This window comes from Pocillopora verrucosa, chromosome 2 (genome assembly GCF_036669915.1).
Source record: "Pocillopora verrucosa isolate sample1 chromosome 2, ASM3666991v2, whole genome shotgun sequence".
Lineage (NCBI taxonomy): Eukaryota > Metazoa > Cnidaria > Anthozoa > Scleractinia > Pocilloporidae > Pocillopora > Pocillopora verrucosa.
The window spans coordinates 18,610,230-18,629,457 of record NC_089313.1 but is presented as its reverse complement, the minus strand read 5'-3'; the positions used below and the strand labels follow the sequence as shown (position 1 = coordinate 18,629,457).

Here is a 19,228-nt window from a genome sequence, read left to right as displayed (position 1 = left end):
AAATTCAATACACCAAGCGTGACCCGGTCCGATCGGTCACTTTGTTGTTTCAAATCTTAGAGATGTCACAGTCTCTTCAAATCTGTTTGTCAGCAATAAATAATTATATTTGTCCATATGATAGAGCACTTTCCAAGAACGCAATAACAAGCAAACAAACAGGCAATAAAGCGACCACCCCTAGGGAAATCATTTAAAGAACGAATTTTGCGCAGCGTGAGGACTTAATGCGCAACACCGTTTTGTTCACAAAACTTTTGTGTGGTGTTTGGTGTTTCCCGCTCAGCTGTCGTCTCGCTAAAGACATCAAAAGCAATGGACGCACAAAACTGGTCCGCAATAACACTACAGACTTTTATCGCACCACTAAGCTTTAATATCCTCGGAAGAAAGGTATTCTAAGCCATGTGTCATTAACTATTGATGCTAGTTCAGCCGGAGCGATCAGACGCGAAGTGTAAACAAAAGCGGACGGAGATTAGAGTTTGTTATGAATATGCGGTAGACGATGCTGACATCCAGTCACTGAGATAGCGTGCGCGCGCTTTAAATTACCCATCTCTATGTCTGGAACGCCGTTTCTAAACACAGTCGTGAAGGGATCAGTCTGGTTGTTATAGTTCGACGCTATGCATCAACCGAGTTACCACGCTGCCGGCGAATAGCATTCAAAGCCAATAGGAACGGACCAATTGGAAAAAAAACATTTTCACGTAATTCCTCGCTTAATAAGGACTACAGCTGGACTAGAAACATGGCGGATTGGAATAGGGATAAAACAGAATTATTGGATAAATGTATGTTGGCGATGAAGGAGGATTTGGCTCCATGGATGTCGCGTATATCTGGCTCGGAGATAACGGTAGAGACGTTGATGGAAGATCTCGATACAGGAGTGGTATTGTGTAGGCTAGCTAACGTGATCCAGAACACAGGAGAAGAATTCCTTCACCGGCACTCGTTTATTCCTCGAAATAACTTTCCTCCTTGCGGAGTAACGTACAAAGAGAGAACAGGTTTCCACGGTTCATTTATCGCCAGGGATAACGTGGCAAATTTTATTCGCTGGTGTCGAGAGTTGGGAGTATCGGATGTGATAATGTTTGAGACGGAAGACCTTGTTCTTCACAAGAACGAAAAATCTGTTATTTTGACCCTTATGGAAATGGCGCGCTTGAGCGTAAAATTCGGACTTGAACCGCCGGATTTGGTCCGAATGGAGAACGAGATAGACGAAGAAATAAAACAGCAACCAGAGGAGGTTATAGCGGAACCGGTGATTCGTTTACAGAGGAAGAATAAATCGCACAGTCTAGATGATTTGGTGAGTAAAAGGAGTCTATCGATTAGTTCGAAAATAAAATGTCAATAGATTATCGCGCTCGTGTTGAATGATGAAGTGAAATATACACATAACGACAAAAAATCGCAGTATGAAATAATATACCCCCATAGTCGAAAAACTATACAAAATTCGCTATACTACCATTATTCAAATTAGGCACGTCTGACAGATTGATTTTTCTCATTTCAAAGAGTTTTCATTATCGTCATATTGTGCTTTGCTTACTCTCCTTGTTTGCATTACAAAACGAGTAACTTCACGCGCTAGCCATTGATGTTTCTGATTTTTCCTTCAACTGTGTATCAAATCACCTCGAGCTATTGCCAAAAAAAAAAAAAACCAACGCAGAGTAGTCAATAGTTTACCAAGGTCTTAGTCGTAATATTTTTGGAATCCATAACATTGTTTTATTTTTCCCTGTATTAATACGTATGTAACTACATTACAAAGGGATTCGAATCATTCATCTGAAAAAAAAAGCTAACAAACGATTTTTACCGAAATAGGAAAGTAATAAAGTGTGTTGTGATCGACGAAATGGAAAGGGCACAGGTTTACATCAGATCATATTTAAATACGCTGTAATCTTGTCATAAAAAACTGAATTACTTTGGAGCTGTTTAGCATGAGGATCGAATGTTAATTTTACCATTATTGAACGTTGCATGTGTTTTTCATTTCAAATTTCTTTTTTTTCTACAGGAAAGTTAAGTAGCTATCGTAGGTTGTAGTTTTAAGACCATGTTCTTTTTCTGTTTAATCCTCACAAAAAGGAAGACAAAGTCCTTGTGATTTTTAACAGTGAAGGTGAAAATCGTAGCTGTGAGTCGTTTTAAGCTTATTATGGAGAACGTGCGCAGGTTCTTAATATATCGTAGCAACAGCGAGGGGGTAACACTCGACTGATTCACTGAGACGTAAATGTACAAAGTTTCTCCTTGTTGCATTTTTAGGCTTAGAAAAATTATACGCTTCTAATGAAAAACTCTGAACCGAAGAAATTCATTTGAAATTGAGCAAATAAATCATATTTTATGCTGTAAATAGGTTTGACCATTCTTGCACTTTCTATAAGAAATTAATCGCCCACCTTTCATAATTTGGAACATTATCGTTAATTTCAATCTTTTTTCAACAGAACTGAAATATTTTTGGAACATCACCATTAAGTTCCTTTCGAATTGAATTTTTAACGCTTTCAAGCTGGATGAAGACGTGGAATTAGATCCAAAAGTTTATAGGAAACATTAATGATTGCATTTTGCTGTCACGTTCTCGTATTTAAATTTACTTCTGAAATCCAAGTAATATTAGCTCCTTGTGCCTGATCGGAATGCTAAGAAATCATGAGCAGTACCCTCTTAGGTACGGTAAATTTTCTAAGGCGGAAAAGATATGGGAGAAGAAAGTAAACTTCGGTTGCATATTTTGATTTTAATGTTATGTTTCCATGGCGTGTTTGCGGGTCCAAACATCCAATGTTTTTTCTGCCACTTCACATGATAGTTCTTATGCATTAAAACATCCCCAATAATACAACCTTGCATATGTCTTTATAATTTCAGCAATTGCCACCTCTCAATGGACAATTTTTTTGCTTTATGACGAATAATTTGTACACTTTTGATCATCTGCAAAACGGCTTGGAACTTGATTTTAAGAATTTAAAGGACAAAATTCATGCTTGGTTTGGTATAACGAAATAATCCGCCTCCTCGATCGGTGTTGACATTTAAGTTCGTTAAAATCCGTTTGTGCTAATCCATTGATCTCTTTACAGGTTTTTCAACACCAGTTCTAAACACAAATTAAATTATGTGGTCGGAGGGTGCGTCTCCGTCATTTGAATTCCGTAAATAACTAGACTGAAATCAGGTATGAATCGCTATCGACTTTGCAACCTGGAGTGGGCAAATTTTTTTTTTATAATTTATCCACTCAAAAACATTTTCTTTCGTAGGCAAACAGGCTCTTCAACGATTTCAGACTCTCTCTATTACTAACACATGCCTCTCTTGTTGTTTACACTGGTTATTGCCTTTATCTTCTGTGAATCTTAAGCTTTTTCGTATGCGGTTTTTAGGTCCTTTTATAACACATGCCCAAAAACGTGTTGCTTTGGAACTCTAACGGGCGAATATGAAATTTAATCTGTTATTTCAGCTAGAATCTCCACCAAATCAGTCTTAATCAAAAATGAAACGTGTTGAAAAATTAGATTTTTTCTTGTGGTTAATTTTCATTTCGAATCGTTGCTTGGGAGCCTTGTTGCTGACGTGGGTAACACGCTAACTGAGTGGTACTGCAGGTGTATTTTGGTTTTACTTTACAAACTCTCGTGGGTGTTTTCTTTAGCGTGCCGAAAACATTACGATTATTCCGAAAAATTATGCATGATCAGAAGTCCTGTTTTTTTTCTAACCAGCCAAACAGTAATCACAAAGAAGGAGGAGAACATATTTACGAAAAGTCTCAAAGAAAAATGAAGTCGTATTAACCTGCATTCTTTGGTTTTAATATACCTATTTAGGAAAAGGGATATTTACAACATGTCATGCGTCAGTGTTTCAAAATTTGTAATGTTTCATTTTCATAAATTGTTGTTTTTCCAAAAATGTATCCTTGACGAAACAGAAATTAGGCGCCTTTCCGTTTTGTAAAGTCTCTCAAATAACAATAATCTTGAACTTTAACTATTGTAGTAAGGTTCACCCTGTATTAACCACATACGTCACGTGACGAATCCTCATTTTGTGCGTGAGAATATGAATTTTTGTCAGAGTGGAATTTTGTACCTCTGTCTATAGAGTTGCACCACTGTGCGCTAAAGAAAGTTTTTGGATTAGGCAAGAAACGAAACTTGATAAATAATCCTGAGTATTTGTATATTCAAGCTAATTGAAAACATAATTGTTTGCATCCTGACGCCGTAGAGTCTCGATCGATTATACACTCAAGCTATCTTTAGTTCTTGAATATCACGATACAAATTAGTTAACGGCCAGTTATTATCCATTTTATGCCACGATAAGCAAACACATCTTTTATATTTAAGCTTTTAGCGGCAGTCACCCTAAATGGCAGACAATTTCCTCTCACTCAATCTGTTAGTCATGCTGAATTGTCTTAACTTGCTTTGTTTAATCTTTTACCTGCATTAGGGTATATTTGCACATCAGCTAGGTGTGGAGGATAGGAAACATTTTAAAATTCCTCTTTAAACTTTTGCTAGAAGATAAATTGAAAGGAGTTGAATCAAGACTTTGGACTTGGTTTTTTAGAAACGAAAGAGAGGTTGAAGGGCCTTTGACGAGATGCCAATATTTTGTCTAGTTGTCTACATTCTTCCCCATAACTTATTGTGAATCAATCAAGCGATCACTCACGCGATAACAATCATGAATTCAATACCTCATTTTAATTCAATATCTATTTGGAACTTTAATTGGTTATTTGAATTGTTATACCTTAGTCTCGTTGGTGTTTTATTTTTTGTCTGCCTTAGAAGGCATCTCTCAAGGGGCAAATTTTAAGTATTTTACCATCATTTTTCTGAGATGACACTGTCCAAAGCAAATATATTATCTTTAATTGTAAAACTGCACATTTGCATGTAAATTTTCGATCATTTTCCGAGTGTGAGAATATTTCCTTGTTACGAATTTTGTTTTCCATACGTGCTCAGTTTGTGATGTTCAGTACAGTGGCAGATCTAGGGAAGGGGCCCGGGGGGACCCGGTCCCCCCTACCCCTTATTTTGGGTGAAAAGGTAAGAATCGCCGATGGAAGAAAAGCCGCACCCTCCCTTAGCTCAAGTTCTGGATCCGCCACTGCAGTATATCAGCAAAATTTCTCCTCTTAGTCAAGTTAAGTTGATAACAAGACGCATGAAAAGTGCCTCTTCATGTGCACAAAATTGATCCTGGTTTTCGGTCTGATTACCCTGAACAGGTTTACCAAGTATTAGAGCAGTGCACATGCCCTGTGCGGTACCCAGTGTTCCGTGTCGGGGAAGGAAAATACAGAGTTGGCGAGGCAAAGTCACTCATATTCGTCAGGGTAAGGAAGAGCTGGAATATGACTGTATTAAAATATAAATATATGTAACACATGCAGGGGCGAACTAACAATTATTGCTTAGGCCAGGCCCTTCGTGTTCTGCTAAGTTGGGCATGGAAGCGAAAAAAAAAATCTCTACACACAACAACATGATATTTAAAAAACTGCTAATAAGAATTTTTTGGGCTTTAAAGTGTTTCTGTTTTAGTTGTGCTTTTCCTTTTATTGTGTAGTCGTCCTCATCGAAAAACATGACCTGCATGAATTTCTCAAGTTATCGAATGCAACTCCTGTTTCTGGTGTGTGTCTGATACAATGAGATTTTTAGAAAATACATCATTGGTCCGAAAGATAGCTGCAGCTCGAGCCGTTCCGATTTTATGTCTTGTCAGGTCATGCGCAAGCACGTAATGGTTCGAGTTGGCGGGGGTTGGGATACTCTGGAGAGATATTTCGAGAAACACGATCCATGTAAAATAACAGGTAGGGTGATTAAGAAAATATTGCTATCAAAATATTGTTAGAATATTGCTGAATCATTAAATCTATCGGATTGCTACCAGGATTTTCCTGACTATTTTTATTCAGCGACTATTCTCTGAGTTATTTTGGATACTTGAATAATTGACGAAGATCCAATGGTTCCATTCAAAGACGAAGAAGGAAGAAATATTTTCAGGAAATACGGCAGCGCTCTGATTCTCCTTTCAAGGAATCTATCTGACACAGTGATTCGATATTGAAGAAATTTTGATTTTAATTTTTGGAGGATATTTTTTAAAATTTCCCTTTTGAAAGGTACTTACCAGGCTATCATTTCTGTAAAATCGCGCGGCTCACAATGCTTTATCTGTTTCCCATCGCTGGGTCGGATCAACTGTCCTAACTGTGTGGAAAATCGATAAACTGTTCAATTTCCCCCAATAATTTCTTGTTTCCCTTTTATTTTACCCTCAAACTATAGAGAGACAGAGGAGAAACTCAGTTAAATCTCCTCGGTCGCGTAGTGGAAGCGATGTGATGGGCAGATCGCCAAGCTCTATGAGTTTATCCAGTTCAGACAGCCACGATTCATGTGGTCTGCCTGTGTCTCACGGACGCGCCCAGTCATGGAGTTCTCCTCACAACTCTTCCTCACAGGTTTGTCCTCGAAAATCATCAGTAAAGTTTCGCTCGTTGTACAGCATTATAATTACAAGTTCCTGATCATCGTTATTGGAGCTCACTTAAAAGAGAACGGAGAGGAAAGACTAAAAGTCTAAACTCGTTAAAGATCTATTCATTTTTATACAATGAGTACTAAACAAAAATAGGCAAATTTCGGACAACCTTTGGCAATACATTTGTTTGTGTTGTTTTTACTCAGTGAGTGTCCTGAAATCGTGATGAATATATGAACATCAAATTTATTTTGTTTAATGGTAAACCATATACTAGAAAACAGTGAGGTTTTTAGACCCTGAAAATTTTCATAGAAAAGAAGATATGGAAATTATTATCAATTCAAAGGCACTTTGAAGGTAACTCGAGGCTCAATTATTTTTAAAGGAAATATATAGTTAAATTTCCGCATCAATGACCAAGCGGGTCTCCGTGGCGCAATCGGTTAGCGCGTTCGGCTGTTAACCGAAAGGTTGGTGGTTCAAGCCCACCCGGGGACGAGTTCTTTTTCCTTAATTATCTTATGACGTTTCTTTTTTTTTTATTTCTTTTCTGTTCTTTGGTGGGGATGAAAAGTAAACCAGGTTTTTTAAACTTAATCTAATTTCTGTTATTCGTGGAAGAGGAAAAAATATTTTACTATCGCTTTGTGGGTGCAGTCGTTAGCGGTTCAAACGCCGGTTCATGAAAATTCCCGTGGTTATGAAAAGAAAAAAAAATTAAGACAGCAAAGCAATCTTAATTCCCGTCAATTCATCCGAGCTTTGGAAAAGATTTTTCAATGACGCGGCAATGAATTACAGCTGTGCAGGTCAATACAGGTTTTGGACCGCGATCATGACAAAATCTTTAATGCCTTGTACAAACATTCCACTCAAATAACCTGTTTTCTCCACAAATTCTACTCGAGGCGTTCTTTATTGAACTCTCAAATGATACACCATTTTATTAGGAAAAATGTTTGGCGCTGTCGGTTGTGCAAGGGTAGCAATGTATTCATAATGGTTTAAATATAGCAATTACACGATTTTAAAGGCGTGGCGGCCCTGTGGCCCAATGGATAAGGCATCTGACTACGAATCAGGGGATTCCAGGTTCGAGTCCTGGCAGGGTCGTTTTTTCACAAGGGTATAGTTTTCTTTTAATTTCATTTCTCAGCCCTAACATGTCAATTTTTACGTCCTTTCTCGGTTTGAACGCAAAAATATATATATATATATATATAGATATATATATATTACATCGATTCTCTAGATCGGGGAATTTTTGGACAAAATTTCGGCAGTTTACGATACGATTTTATTTTAGAAAGGAGTTGACTCGGAAAAGTAGCCATAGCTTCATTTTATGATAGTGTCTCCCTGTTGGTTCACGTGGTATTGTGGGGAAAAAAAATCCTCACTTCTACTTTCAAGTTAAAGTTAACTTTATTTGAAAATTCTCGATTTCGTGGTAATGAAAATAATAATGGTGATAGTGAAAAGGATAAATATAAAATTTACATGCCAAAAGCATATTTCATATCCAGGTACAAATAACTTAAAACACAGTAAAATAATATTTCCAACAGACTTATGAGGTTAAGATGCGATCATAAGCTAAAGCTAAAAATCAGTTCCATATTAAAATGTAACGCTTGAAAGTGATCAAAAGCTCATCATAGACTGTGAAAACGTAACTTGACCTATGGTAATGTTCCCCAAAAAACCTTTCTGAATATTCACGATACACATTGGGTAGAAAGGGAGGCGGAACTAAATCAGAAAAACTCCTGCAACGATAACATTCAATCTATATCATCTAAGACTTCATTTGCGTTACGAAATGGTGTTCAAGAATCCAGAGCCTCTGGCATTCATGCACTGATCTTAAAACCTCAAACGATAAACTTCACCTTATCAGTGAGATCATTGCTGCATGGGGTTCTCCGCTATTCTTTGACAGCTTATAACAATAATATTTGTTATCATATTAATTATTTTGTGATCATATTATGTTATTACTTCTTTTGTTTAACGACAATCTTCCTTAAATTTTGGGCAAAGGTAAATTAACAATTCAAATTAACAAATAGATTCCAAGTTGCCGTGCGTCTGTTCAGTAATAGATCACAGATGACGTCAAAATGTGGTAAGAACAAAAAAGTGGCACACGAGGCGCAGCCGAGTGTGTCACTGATATTCTTACCACATTCAGACATTCTGAGATCTATTACTGAACAGACGCACGGCAACTTGGATTCTTTTTGTTTTAGATAATAAAGAATTAAAATATAAGGAAAAAAGTTTTAACGATGACGTCATCTATACGTCTGTCCTCCAATAGATCATAAGTGAGAACCAATCAGAATGCGTGCATAACTGAGCTTATTATATAATGGAAGATCGATACTTAGTGATTTTTATAGCTCCTGATTGGCACAGGTAGCATCTTTAAAAAAATATGACCCGTTACAGCGTTGTGATACTTACCAAGGCCGTGATTTGTTTATAGCTAAAGAGTCCACGAGATCCTGTGAGACAAGTTACTAGCAGGTCTCCCTCCAGAAGCCCTTCACCTTCAAGTTCTCCAAGGCTGCAGCCGCGTCAAAGACGAGACACATTATCACGTGACACACCGCCCAGAACCATCGATACACAGGCCCGTGGGCGGCTGACAAGAAAAAGCAAAAGCATGCAAGAATTAAACCTTAGTCCTTCTTATTACAAACCGACTTCGTCATCCATACGAAGGCAAAGTGTAACAGCAAGTGACAGCGCATCCAAGGGGGCAAATGCCCCTGAACAATCTCGCAGAAAAAGCGTTGCAACCACTCCCCGAAAATCATCCATAACCAGGGCACGAGGTGAATCTCCTAGCGCTAGAAGTCGCTTAAGCCAGAGTGTCCCTGTTGACTCTCAAAGGCCGAGGTCTGCTGGGGTGGGAGTATCTAGAAGCGCCTCCTTCGGCTCTAGACCACGCACCTTGATACCTGTAATGGAACCTCGCTCTAAAACTATGGCCAGCTCACAGCCAGCAAGGGAAACGCAGAGACGGGGGTCCTCTGCCATACCCGGAAGAGCTGATAATAGGGGTAAGTTAAAGTTTTGAAGTATAGGCGGGGTATGAAAACCTGCTTAAAATCACTCGATGATTATTGTCACGTAAGAGAAAGGTTACCTGATTCCCAGATAACTCACATGGCTACTTTCCTTACACAGAGGAAACACAAAAGAGGGAGCTTAGTGCTAGGCGCCGATCATCTTCAGTTGCAACAGTTGGAAAGGCTCGGTCACCTAGCTCACCTAAGCCTGCGCAGAGGTCAGCGGAAGAAAAACAAGAGAGGAGAGGGAAGCCCATTACATCGAAGATACCCAGCCACCAGCACAAACCAGATCAGCAGGCCACTAGAAAAATATCAACAGGAAGTACACATAGGACTTTGCCATCCACACCGAGGGAAAGAAAGCCTTCCACGGCACGCGAGAGTGGCCTTCAAACTAATGGCATTAAAGCAGATCCAAAAGGCGGGCAGGTGAAAGACAGAGGAAAACTTCAGCCAACGCCGCCTTCTCCTCGAAAGGAGCTTGTAAGTAAACCAGCCATTAAAGATTATAACAACGGGAAGGCGACAAAAAAGATCACGAAAAAAACTCGTGAGGAGAAAAAGGGAAGGGAACTTGGAGGTGTGCGAAATGAAAAAGATGAAATTGAGGACGACCAGTTGAGTAATACAGCATTTGAAGATAGCACCCCTGTTGTTAATGATGGTGAACTAAATGGGCAACATGATAATTCAAGTGAACATTTTAAGGCGATCGATGAAAGTTCTCTTGCAAGAGATATCTCCTCGCCAGATGAAAGGCCTTTTGAAAATCTTTCTGTGAATGGAAAGCGGGAAATGTTGGAATGTTCTTTCGAGACTGACAGTGATGTCACCAGCGACCTTTTAAGCGACTTGACCGACATCGATTACGATCTGAGGAGTCAGCGGTACTCAGGTCTCTCCGAAGCGTCAAGTGACCTCTCATTTGGGACCAGTCCTGCTTCTAGATTATTTCACTCGGTAGACCTGGAACGGAATACCTTGGAAACCACTATGGAGCCAGAGAACTCGCAATCAGGACACTCTCAGCAGTCACTCAGAGATTGCCTGTTCAATTTGAATCTACAAGGCTCGGTGACTCCCACAATGAAAAGGCGCATTTTTGAGGATGCATCTACAAAAGACACCAGCGAAGAGCCTCCAGACAAAGTGGATGGACCGTTGTTACAACCTCAGGACAAAGCTATGTTCTTTGATGTCGAGAAGTCACGCAATGACCGATCTCCAGATGAAGAAGACTCCACTAGTGGGTCTCCTAAAAGGTGGTCACTCGTCCAGTCCCTCATAAGTAGTATCGAAAAACGAGGTAATAATAAAAATGATTCTCCCAGAGGAAAAAAGAATTTTGCAGCGGTTGGCAAAACTTCTTACGTCATCAGCGCTGGTAAACACAAATTAGACAAATCAACGGTCGGCGTGCAGTTGGACAAGGGTAATTACCAGGCCCCTCGCGTCAGGTCTCCATCACCCGACGAGCTTATCAAGGTAATAATTATATAGTTGATAATTCAATTACTCAGTTTATGATTTCCCTAAACTGCTTTAGACCTTCTATGCAATAAAGGAAGTCATAGACGGGACAGCTTAGGATAGGATGTGTATAATTTTGCGTTTTTCGATATTCTGGATCGTAGATCGTGCTGTTTGCTGCCGCAAGTGACAGTAAAAAGCAAGCAAAATATTTTCGAGCAATCCTAGAACATTGAGGGAGGAATCATCCATTTCTTAAAGATCAGCCCTACCAATTATTGCGCTTGCATTTACAATGAAACAAAACTTTGTTTTAAGCATTAATCTATCTGTTACAAAACTGTTATTTTAGGACGGTTCTCCTGGAAACGATGAAATAGAAACTGAACATTGCGTTATCACACCTGATGAAGAAAATGACTCTCCGCGTGATCAACCAGTGTATGACATCAACAAGAACGTCTCGAACTCAAACTCCCACGGAAGCGCCGAAATCTTAACAAGTCCTAAACAGATTCTGGGAGAGAAACCATTCGAGAATTCCAATGTCAAAACGAGAAAGTCGTCATCGACATCATCGTCGCGGGAGAAGAGAAGAAAAGATAAAGAAATCGATGCGTTTCCACGACCTCAGCGTCAGTTTACTCTTGAGGAAATGATCGCAGATATGCTTCCTGCTGATGGAGAGTTACAGGAGACTGGGGACCAGCGTGCGTTGTCACCCGAGCCTCGGTTTCAAGCTTGGTTATAACTACGTTTGCTATAAACTTATTTCTAAAAGAATATTTCCAACAGGTGGTAGGCCAAAGTCTACTTTGAAAACTACTCGTTAAAGATGCTGTGAGCTTTCACCGCACTGCCCCAATACTAGCCTTACATGAAAATTCTCGTTTTCGTAATTCGTAAATTTTCGTTTGACTTGCACCGTGAGGAATGGGTTAGGAACGAAAGAATTTTTGTCTCTTCTGGTCAGTTCCTAATCTTTCCTAATTTCGTATGAATTCTTCACTTATATCCTCTGAGTATGGAAGAGGCTCGAGAGTTAAACAATGGGTGGGTCCCCTGCGAACTTCATATTGGAATTTAGGAACAATACAATATTTTTATCGACATAAATTATTTCTTTTTAAAAAGCAGGAGGGTACCCAAGGAGGCTCCACTCCCGCCTCGCCTAGCCGCGTCCATGAGTTCCTAAGAGACCAATACGAATGAAGAGTACCTCTATTCAAGAACTGGCGTCTAACATACTAACGGTATTCGGAGAAATCTTCGATTCAACTCGGAACTTTTTTTGAACGAATCCAATGCTAATATGCTAATAATTTGTTTTTTAGAGACAAGAGCAAGTTAAAAATTTAACGGTCAAAAGGCGCATAAATTACTATTATAATAATTAGTCGTGGAAAATACGACATATAGAAGATTTTTATTTCTTAAATTGCTGATCGCTGGAATCGAGAAAAACAAACATTTAAGGGTTTTATATAGTTTTAAAATTTTAATCTTATTTCTATTTTTAAAGAGTGTATTGTTCTTATCCTAATCTCATCTAATTGAAGTTGAAAATAGGAAGTTGCATTTATTTATTTATTATGAATTTATATTGTTTGGTTGTAAGAATTTGGTTGATGGTTGATGTCATTAATATTCTTGCATACATTTGACGTGTATAAAGCTTTTAATCGTTTTTTTCTTTTTTCGCTCCCAGAAGAGTTCTCTGACGTGTTCCTGAGAAACTAAATCTCATGCAAAAAGCTAAACTAAACTGGCTTCGAGGCGTCAACTGATCTAACTCTGTATTCTCGTCCATGTCTATTAATCCGTGAGGGCTTGTGATGGCCACTTAAGTGTCTTATCTATATCAAGTAGCATTTCAGTGACGAATTATTACAAATCATCCTTTTTCCATACACCAAAAAGGAGTGGGAGGAGGGCGTGGGTACACAGGCACTGGCACCTCTCCTGAGGGCCCCTCCCCCTTTTTTTCCTCATTAGATTTTCCCTTCCACTGACTGTAAAGACATTTATTGATCGCTGATAATTGTTACTTTGGTCTGCATTAGATGCATTTTGAAATGAAGAGAATTTGCACAATGGGTTGCTCTCTTTGTATGAAGTCCTGAGGCGCATACTTTTAAAAAAAATACATTTCTCCTTAAACAGGCAGCAGGAAAAAAAATATCAATTTCCTGAAGGGGTTTACGCTTTTCGAAAAGTTTGCAGATAAGAAAACGAGATGCGCTTTGATCATCTTTTTCAGCCCAGAACAAGTGTATTCTTCAATTGCTCTGTACTAAAGAAATAGTATCATCTTTTAATTATGTTTACAGAGGGATACTGATATCTGTCAGTTTTAATGCATGTTGTTAATAAGCGATCATAGCAAATACAGTGCACATAACATGTAAATGCAGTAAGGAGCATGCGCACTATTGCAACTCAGCGTATGCTGACCCAACGTCCAACGATAGCATAATTGCATGCCTCCGTCTAACGTGGCACTGACTGTATGACACAGGTCATTTTAAAGAGTTAGAGTTTTTCAATAGCACGCATCTCATTAGATTAAGCATGTCCGTAATAGTAAGAAATTGTCCTCAAACTTTCACATCTGTAGCGACAAGAAATACACAATTCGTGCATAAATTAACATAATACTGAAAAGGCTGTACCAGAGTCTCGTTGAAAATCACTGTAAAAGGAAGATGGACATCATTCTGCACTACAACTAAATAGTCAATAAGACTCTTGATAAATAACTGAGCCAAACTATTACAGTTATTTTTTTCGTCAGTGAATGTATTTGTCGACGAGTTAATTCTTAATTTATTTTTAAAAAAGTGTAAAATAATTTTTCTTTTATCGTACAAAATTTTGTTTCTTATTAATTAGCACTAATCCTTTCTGAGTCCAAGTCGTGGTTACAAAATTGTTCCGTTTCAGTTGATCCTTCCAAAGCTGTCGTTGAACTTGTGCCTCCGCTGACCGCCATACTTACCTGGTCAAAATATTCTGTCCCTACCTCCCTCTGATGTTTATGTGCAGTAAAGCCGAATTGCGCTTGCGCAAACTCGTCCTCTTGAATCTTGGTGTTGGCAGACACGTCACGTGCTAACTTGAAAATAGCGTGATTAAGCGAGTGGAAGCCAGCTTAGGTAATAAACTGATGTCTGTAGCTTATTTTACCAAGTTCTTTCTGAAACTCAGCAATCTCTTTATCGCTGAGGTTGGCTTTCCAGTTGAAGGAAGGCGAGCAGTTGTATGCGAGCGGCTTTCCTGGAAACATGGAGTGGATTCCATCGGCAAACATGTGCGCTTCGTCCAAGTTAGGTTTACCTGTCTCGCACCAAATTACATTTACATTTACATTTACATTTACATTACAGATTAACGATCCTCGGAGTTTCTCCACCGCTTCTGGTCCATTGGAAGTCTGACCTGAAGTAGACTGAATTAAAATGACAATTATGTAAAGTCACTGAATTTCATGAGGATTTTTACATAAGAAAGAGGCCGGGATAGCGCGGAAAACATGCAACGTACACCCACAGAACTTATATCGCATTAAGACCAATTAACTCAGGAACAATCAGTACTGCTCGATAAATTTTCACCCCAGGAGTGAAAATTTCATCCGTCAGTGTTGCATTAAGGTGGAATTAAATTAATGTTTAGTGTAATGAGATCACCGGTAAAGCTAACGCCGTCCAGTTTAAGAAATGCAAAAGATCATGGCTTCTCTAATTTGTATTACTCGTTGACTCCTTGTGATATTTTGCTTTGCTGTGATTGGCTGTTGTGATGAGTCTAGTTTTGATGGGTTGTGATGTGCGCTCCTGAAGAGAACTCGATAGTTCATTTTTTGAAACCTCCCATAATCAGTTCTTTAAATGTCTTCATTCTTAATCGACACAAGTGGTTGCTGATCTTCATAACGGTATGTTGTCTTCTATCATAAAGATATTTTGATATGTATTCTGACTTCGCGATGGAAGAATTTGTTGAAGCAGCAGTTTTTTCAATTGCCAAGATTTATTTTTCTAGGAAAGGTTCATAGGCTGTTACAGGAAAAGTTAATAAAAGTCATACTTTATTTTTATAGCGCTATTTCCTTTAGCTCAAAGGCGCTTTACAATGATTACGATTGGAAATCAAAATCAAAATTTTACAATTGTAGGCGATCTATCAGAGATTTGGGTAGTCTATACAATAACGAATTGGCATTACCTAACTTAAATGTAATGACTAACTTTTCGGTGTCTGTTAGCCGGATAAACATTCTCTTGTCTTGCTAATGTTCTTGAGGTGGAAGAAGTAGTCCTTACAGATACAGGTGACATGTTTATCTAATAGCATGTGCTCATTGAAAATAACCCCAATGTTTCTCGCAGAAGGGGATGGCTAGATCTGTTCACCAAACACATCGACGTACTCTATTGATGGGGGGTGGGGGGGGGGGGGGTGGACGATGTCGCGCACTCAAGATCAGTAGCTCTGTCTTTCCTCTGTTCACTTTTAGTTTATTGTACACCATCCACGAGTCGATCTCGGAAACACACGCAAAATTTATCAATATACATCAGTATAACGAATTCAAAAGGCTGAGGGTACACCTTTTATGGGAAAAAAATTTAAATTATGCCGAAACAAAAGTGATGTAAAATTTTAAAGTTAATTGCTATTTTCGCAAATAAAGGTTGAGAGATAGCATGATTGACTTGATTAAACGCAACTTTATTTTGAAACCTAGCCAATTTTTAAGACAGTAGACAAGACGTGACGGGAACTACTTACTGCTAAATTAAGTTTAAACATGCATATTCTTAGAGCCGTGAAACATAAAATCTTCCCGTGTCGTGATCAAATATTCTTCATTCTCATTTCACAACATAAATACAAAGGTATACATACATTTCGCTGATGAAAAAATTTTAACGTATTTCTGGTGGATTTTGTTCATAAGAATGCTTTGTTTAATATCCTCAATAAATTATTTGGATCTGTAGTCAGTGTACGCGGTCAAATATTAAATATCTTACGTCATATATCTTCACTATTCATCAAAAGTCCTATATACACTTAGTAGATTTTCTTTAGTTACCCTTTATAACATATATTCAAACGATCTCGGTTTCTCATTAATTAGCACTGATCCTTTGTGAGTCCATGTCGTGGCTACAAAATTGTTCCGTTTCAGTTGATCCTTCCAAAGCTGTTGTTGAACTTGTGCCTCCGCTGACCGCCATACTTACCTGGTCAAAATATCCTGTCCCTACCTCCCTCTGATGTTTATGTGCTGTAAAGCCGAATTGCGCTTGCGCAAACTCGTCTTCTTGAATCTTGGTGTAGGCAGACATACCGTGATCTTTGTAGTCACGTGCTAACTTGAACATAGCATGATTAAGCGAGTGAAAACCAGCTAAGGTAATAAACTGATATCTGTAGCCCATTTTACCAAGTTCTTTCTGAAACTCAGCAATCTCTTTATCGCTGAGGTTGGCTCTCCAGTTGAAGGAAGGCGAGCAGTTGTATGCGAGCGGCTTTCCTGGAAACATGGAGTGGATTCCATCGGCAAACATATGCGCTTCGTCCAAGTTAGGTTTACCTGTCTCACACCAGATTATATCACAATATGGAGCGTAGCTTAATCCACGAGCAATGGCTTGCTGCAGCCCAGCGGTTGATCGATAAAATCCTTCGGCTGTTCTTTCGCCAGTCAAGAATGGCTGGTCACGTGGATCGATATCTGACGTCACAAGCGCCGCTGACTCAGCATCTGTTCGTCCAATGATAACGGTAGGAACACCCATGACGTCAGTAGCAAGGCGAGCAGCGTTTAGGACTTTGATAAACTGTTGAGTTGGCAGAAGAACCTTTCCTCCCATGTGACCACATTTCTTCTCTGATGCCAACTGATCTTCAAAATGGACGCCTGCAGCACCAGCTAGGATCTGTTTGAGTTGATAGAAAAAAAAGATGAAATCCCAGCTCACTTAAGTCACTATCAATATTTGAATGAGGGAGATTTTGCTAATTCTCCGTCTTTCGCAATCGGTCTTTTTTTATGAAGGAAATAGTTGCGATTAAATCACCATTCTTCGCTTGCTCTATGGGACGGATACGCGGTTTGATTTTGAAGAGTGAGAATTTGTGTTTGCTCGAATCAAAGGCTCCAATCTCACTCTTGGTTTGAACTCTTCCACTTTTCTGTCTTTTTCTACCAGATGTTCGATGTACTCTCTTTCCAGTTCAGAAATAACTAAACCACAGAAGGGAATTATAAACTAAACTGACTCACTATATTCAGCATTCAAGCATTATTGTTGAGTCGTTTGTGTTCTGTTCAATAGAAATTGGGAAAAAAAAGAAAGCTGAATGGAACTTTGATGAGACACTTACCATAGATTTCGTGATTTCGAAGGCGTTCAACGGGCCACCAAATCCAGCCTCACAATCAGCCACAATTGGCAAAAAGAAATCGATATGTTGATCATTCCCTTCCATGTGCGCAATCTGATCTGCTCTGATGAAGGCGTTATTGATTCGTTCAACAAGCTTTGCCGCTGAGTTTGCGGGATACAAACTCTGATCAGGGTAGGTTTGACTTGCCATGTTACTGTCTGCCGCTACTTGCCAGCCACTCAGATAAATAGAATGTAAACCGGCCTTAGCCATTTGAACTGCTTGACCACCTAAAGAAGGTCATTAAACACGGTTAGATTCCGTCATTCAATGTTCAGTTGGAAAACGTAGGCAATTAGAGATTAGGATCTCGGACCCATAGATTTCGTGATTTCGTGATTTCGTGATTTCGTGATTTCGTGATTTCGTGATTTCGAAGGCGTTCAACGGGATCTCGGACCCGGCAAAATATGTCCGCTAAGAAAGGTTCTTTATAACGACTCAGTGTGCCTATACATTATCATCACGGAGCTGAATTTGGATGATCGATTATTCTGTTGAATTCATGATCACCTTATCAGGGCCAAGATGTACAGCACGATTAGCATAACTGTATGACCAGAGGAAAATTTGTCTAATCCGTTTTTAATCCGTCATGATTGTATCATTTACATGGTTGGGTGCATGTTCATTTTTTTCTTAAGGCGAAAAAAAATGGTTGCTTGTTTCTTTAACTCTGATGAAGAAGTATTCGTGCGCCAATGAGCCTTAGAAAGATAGTTTTTTCTCTTGTACGAGTCAAAAGGAAAAATGGCATGAGTAGCTAAGAAACTTACAAGGAAATATTTGAGATACCCCTGAAAGTGATAAAAAACCATTCTGGCATTAACATCAATTGGTATCTGACTGCTCCGAGAATATACGTTGAAAATAAATATCACGCAAAGTTAATTTAACAACTTTTAAAAGATCTGCTATTATGATGCGAACATCAGCAAGTTGTTCTACTGAGAGAAAGCCAAAGTTAAAATGCTCTATAAAACATTCCTAGTGCATTTTTATTTTGTAAAAAACCTTACGGAGTTCTTTTCAAAGATAAGTTTCTGTGACTACCTGTCATGGCGCCAAGAGCGTTCACATACGAGTTTTCTCCACGGTTTATCAGTTTCCAAAGCCGCTGTGCGCCTCGTGTGGCTAAGGTGTACTCTATCTTTAAAGATCCTCGGAGTTTCTCCACCGCTTCTGGTCCATAATCCCGTCGAATAGCAGTAAATCCGTATTTTCGTGTGCAAATTTTTAACAGTGTGTTCATCTTGAGACCTTTACTAAGAGCCATTCTGGTTGAAAGTGAGAAGATTGTCTAGGGCCTGGAAAAAGCTACTAAAATTGAACTTGGTAATACTAACCCAGCAGAAGATTTTTTCCTCTCTTTATACTCATCAACAGACCTCCCTGATCAGTCGAACGTGAAAAAACTTCGCTTATTTGGAAGTACGTGTGCGTCATCATTTGACGTCACGTTGTCAATCAAACATTTGAATGTACAGAACAGTAATTAGTTTTAAAAATCATTGAGTGCACTTTCGACCCGTCTGGTTACCTTATCAGAAAGGGGCATGATCACCCTTAAAACTTAGCGATATTAGCTTCGTATGATTTCCTTCGCCTTCACATTTTAGGGGTAAGCAGTCAAATTGAAGTGTGGT

General features: G+C 38.9%; 2 protein-coding genes and 2 non-coding genes across 4 annotated transcripts; 3 read left to right on the top strand and 1 right to left on the bottom strand.

Moving 5' to 3' along the window:
• Positions 1-313: 313 nt before the first annotated feature.
• On the top strand, positions 314-14,023 carry LOC131790734 (GAS2-like protein 3). Its single transcript, XM_059108000.2, has 7 exons — positions 314-1,324; positions 5,297-5,404; positions 5,797-5,887; positions 6,369-6,544; positions 9,059-9,638; positions 9,766-11,135; positions 11,473-14,023. Exons 1-7 carry the CDS (start codon positions 755-757, stop codon positions 11,869-11,871), a joined length of 3,294 nt encoding a protein of 1,097 aa, XP_058963983.2. The 5' UTR covers positions 314-754; the 3' UTR covers positions 11,872-14,023.
• Trnan-guu (transfer RNA asparagine (anticodon GUU)) lies at positions 6,992-7,065 on the top strand. The gene has a single exon. It is a non-coding gene; the product is annotated as a tRNA-Asn (tRNA).
• Positions 7,608-7,680, top strand: Trnar-acg (transfer RNA arginine (anticodon ACG)). Its single transcript has one exon. It is a non-coding gene; the product is annotated as a tRNA-Arg (tRNA).
• A 1,809-nt stretch (positions 14,024-15,832) lies between the features above and the next one.
• Positions 15,833-18,951, bottom strand: LOC131790756 (isocitrate lyase-like). The gene is made up of 3 exons (XM_059108025.2): positions 18,636-18,951; positions 17,520-17,812; positions 15,833-17,071 (listed from the first exon to the last, which is right to left on the bottom strand). Exons 1-3 carry the CDS (start codon positions 18,856-18,858, stop codon positions 16,259-16,261), a joined length of 1,329 nt encoding a protein of 442 aa, XP_058964008.1. The 5' UTR covers positions 18,859-18,951; the 3' UTR covers positions 15,833-16,258.
• Positions 18,952-19,228: the final 277 nt, after the last annotated feature.

What these genes read in the sequence shown, in the direction of transcription:
- LOC131790756 (XM_059108025.2), bottom strand. Translation starts at nt 18,858, where the DNA reads ATGGCTCTTAGTAAAGGTCTCAAGATGAACACACTGTTAAAAATTTGC. An exon ending in CGCTCTTGGCGCCATGACAG is followed by an intron (nt 17,813 to 18,635) that starts GTAGTCACAGAA and finishes GACCTTCTTTAG; the next exon opens with GTGGTCAAGCAGTTCAAATG. An exon ending in TCGAAATCACGAAATCTATG is followed by an intron (nt 17,072 to 17,519) that starts GTAAGTGTCTCA and finishes CAACTCAAACAG; the next exon opens with ATCCTAGCTGGTGCTGCAGG.
- LOC131790734 (XM_059108000.2), top strand. Translation starts at nt 755, where the DNA reads ATGGCGGATTGGAATAGGGATAAAACAGAATTATTGGATAAATGTATG. An exon ending in CGATCCATGTAAAATAACAG is followed by an intron (nt 5,888 to 6,368) that starts GTAGGGTGATTA and finishes CTCAAACTATAG; the next exon opens with AGAGACAGAGGAGAAACTCA. An exon ending in CACCCGACGAGCTTATCAAG is followed by an intron (nt 11,136 to 11,472) that starts GTAATAATTATA and finishes CTGTTATTTTAG; the next exon opens with GACGGTTCTCCTGGAAACGA.